Source organism: Sinocyclocheilus rhinocerous, unplaced genomic scaffold (assembly GCF_001515625.1).
Source record: "Sinocyclocheilus rhinocerous isolate Xijiao unplaced genomic scaffold, SAMN03320098_v1.1 scaffold895, whole genome shotgun sequence".
Classification (NCBI taxonomy): Eukaryota; Metazoa; Chordata; class Actinopteri; order Cypriniformes; family Cyprinidae; genus Sinocyclocheilus; species Sinocyclocheilus rhinocerous.
Window position 1 is genome coordinate 46,372 of NW_015646168.1, and position 1,888 is coordinate 48,259.

The following is a 1,888-nucleotide window of genomic DNA, read 5'->3' on the forward strand; positions in this document are numbered from 1 at the left end:
AGCTCAGTGGCTACGTGCAGTGTAGGGCTTCGTTCGGCTTCAGTGTTTCGAACTATTTATCTCCACCAGCTAAGTCAGTACCTGCCTCTGTAAAATCCAATCTCACAGAAAAATGTGTGGAGTTTTGTTGTCGCGATATTAGGTCATTTCATGCGGTTGCGGGAAAAGGTTTTATCGACCTAATAATATGTGGGGGCTACCTATGGCCGCGTCTCAGCCGAGAGTGTGCTGCCTGATCCCACAACAATCTCTCGGAGATGTAAAGAAGCTGTGGCCTCAAAACGTCAGACTGTGGTCAAAGAAATATTGGATATTATGCGTGACATTAATGTTGGGATGACCACTGACATGTGGACTGACGACTACAGCAAGAACAGTTTCTTAACAATCACTTGCCACTAAATCATGCCAGATTTTTGCTTCGAAGCAGAGTCCTTACTACAGTGATGTTCCCCCCTGAAGAAGTGAAAACCGGTGACAACATACGGAGAGAATTACGGCGGCAGCTCGTTTCTGTACTTGGATTTGATGCCTGTGTTATGAACAAAGTAGTCTGGGTCACTGATCAGGGATCAAACATAATTGCTGCACTCGCACCGTATCATCGGCTGGATTGTCAGGACTATGTTTATAACACAGTACTCAGATGTGCACTTGATTGTGATGAACTACGAGACTGCACACCAGAGATCACACAGACTTTGTTGGCAGCAAATGCACTCATGAGATACGTCAAGCAAACAGGTATAATAAACCAGTTACCAAAACCATCAGACAAATGTCAGACACCAGGTTAAGCACTGTGTTCCTTACCTTGGATTCAATTAAAGAGGCATACACTGAGCTTCGTGAAAAACTTGACAACCGCGGAGAAAGCAAAAGAATCGACAAAGTATCTCCAGATGTCTTGGAGTTCCTGCTGGAATTTCTTCGCCCATTCTACCAGGCTCAGAGGGAACTAGAGGGCAACCAGTGCCCCACACTTAACCTGGTTGTTTTGTGGCATGAGCGGCTTAAGCGCCACTGCAGGCCTGTGGCTTGATACAGTCCACACCAGGCCATCATTCGTGAGCGACATCTCGAATGGCTGAATCGCAAAATCAAAATCGAGACTCTGCATAAACTTGCCATATTTCTGTGGCCAAAATTCTGTCAACTTTGCATGCTGTCTTCACATGACAGAGAGGCTTTCCACCAAGAATCCAGGTATCGGATTGCTAGCTTTACCAGTGGTGGCGAGCCAGCTGTTGAACCGGCAACTAAAAGAAGCAAGACTGTAGTGGCAGAGTTTGAGGAGTGGGTAAATGTGCCCCTAAATGAAACTGTTGATGAAGTTCACCAATACATCAGCCGCAACCACGACATGGAAGAGGAGCAGGATCTCTTGGGTTGGTGGAAAAGAAACTATCAACTGTCGATGCCGTTCTCTTCCTTCACAACGCATATTCGAATTATTATGCATTTTATTCGAATTATGAATTCGGACACTGAGTTCACTGGAATGAGAGCCGTTTTTGAATAGTTTGTGCTTGCTGTTAAAGGGTTAGTTCACCCAAAAATGAAAATTAGCCCATAAATTACTCACCCTCAAGTCATTCTAGGTGTATATGACTTTCTTCTTTCAGACGAATCCAGTCGGAGTTATTTTAAAAATCGTCTTTGATCTTTCAAGCTGTTTAATGCCACTCAGCGGGTGCTGCATGCATCAGTCCAAAAGAAGTTAAATAAAAAGCGCCCATCCGTAAAAAAGGTCTCACACGGCTCCGGGGGGTGAACAAAGGCCTTCTGTAGCGAATCGATGCGTTTTTGTAAGAAAAATATCCATATTCAAAATGTAATAATAATTTTAATGTAGCTTGCGCCAACAAGCAGCTCCGGGCGGATGGCG

At 44.6% G+C, this 1,888-nt stretch overlaps 1 protein-coding gene across 1 annotated transcript in view; it reads left to right on the forward strand.

The window, feature by feature from the left end:
• The window catches only part of LOC107707075 (nectin-1-like), a 16,460-nt gene that overhangs the window by 12,187 nt on the left and 2,385 nt on the right, over window positions 1-1,888 (forward strand). Inside the window, exons 7-8 of the mRNA XM_016510955.1 lie at window positions 831-1,029; window positions 1,183-1,388. Coding sequence (XP_016366441.1) covers window positions 831-1,029; window positions 1,183-1,388 — 405 coding nt within the window. The remainder of the gene's footprint in view (window positions 1-830; window positions 1,030-1,182; window positions 1,389-1,888) is intronic.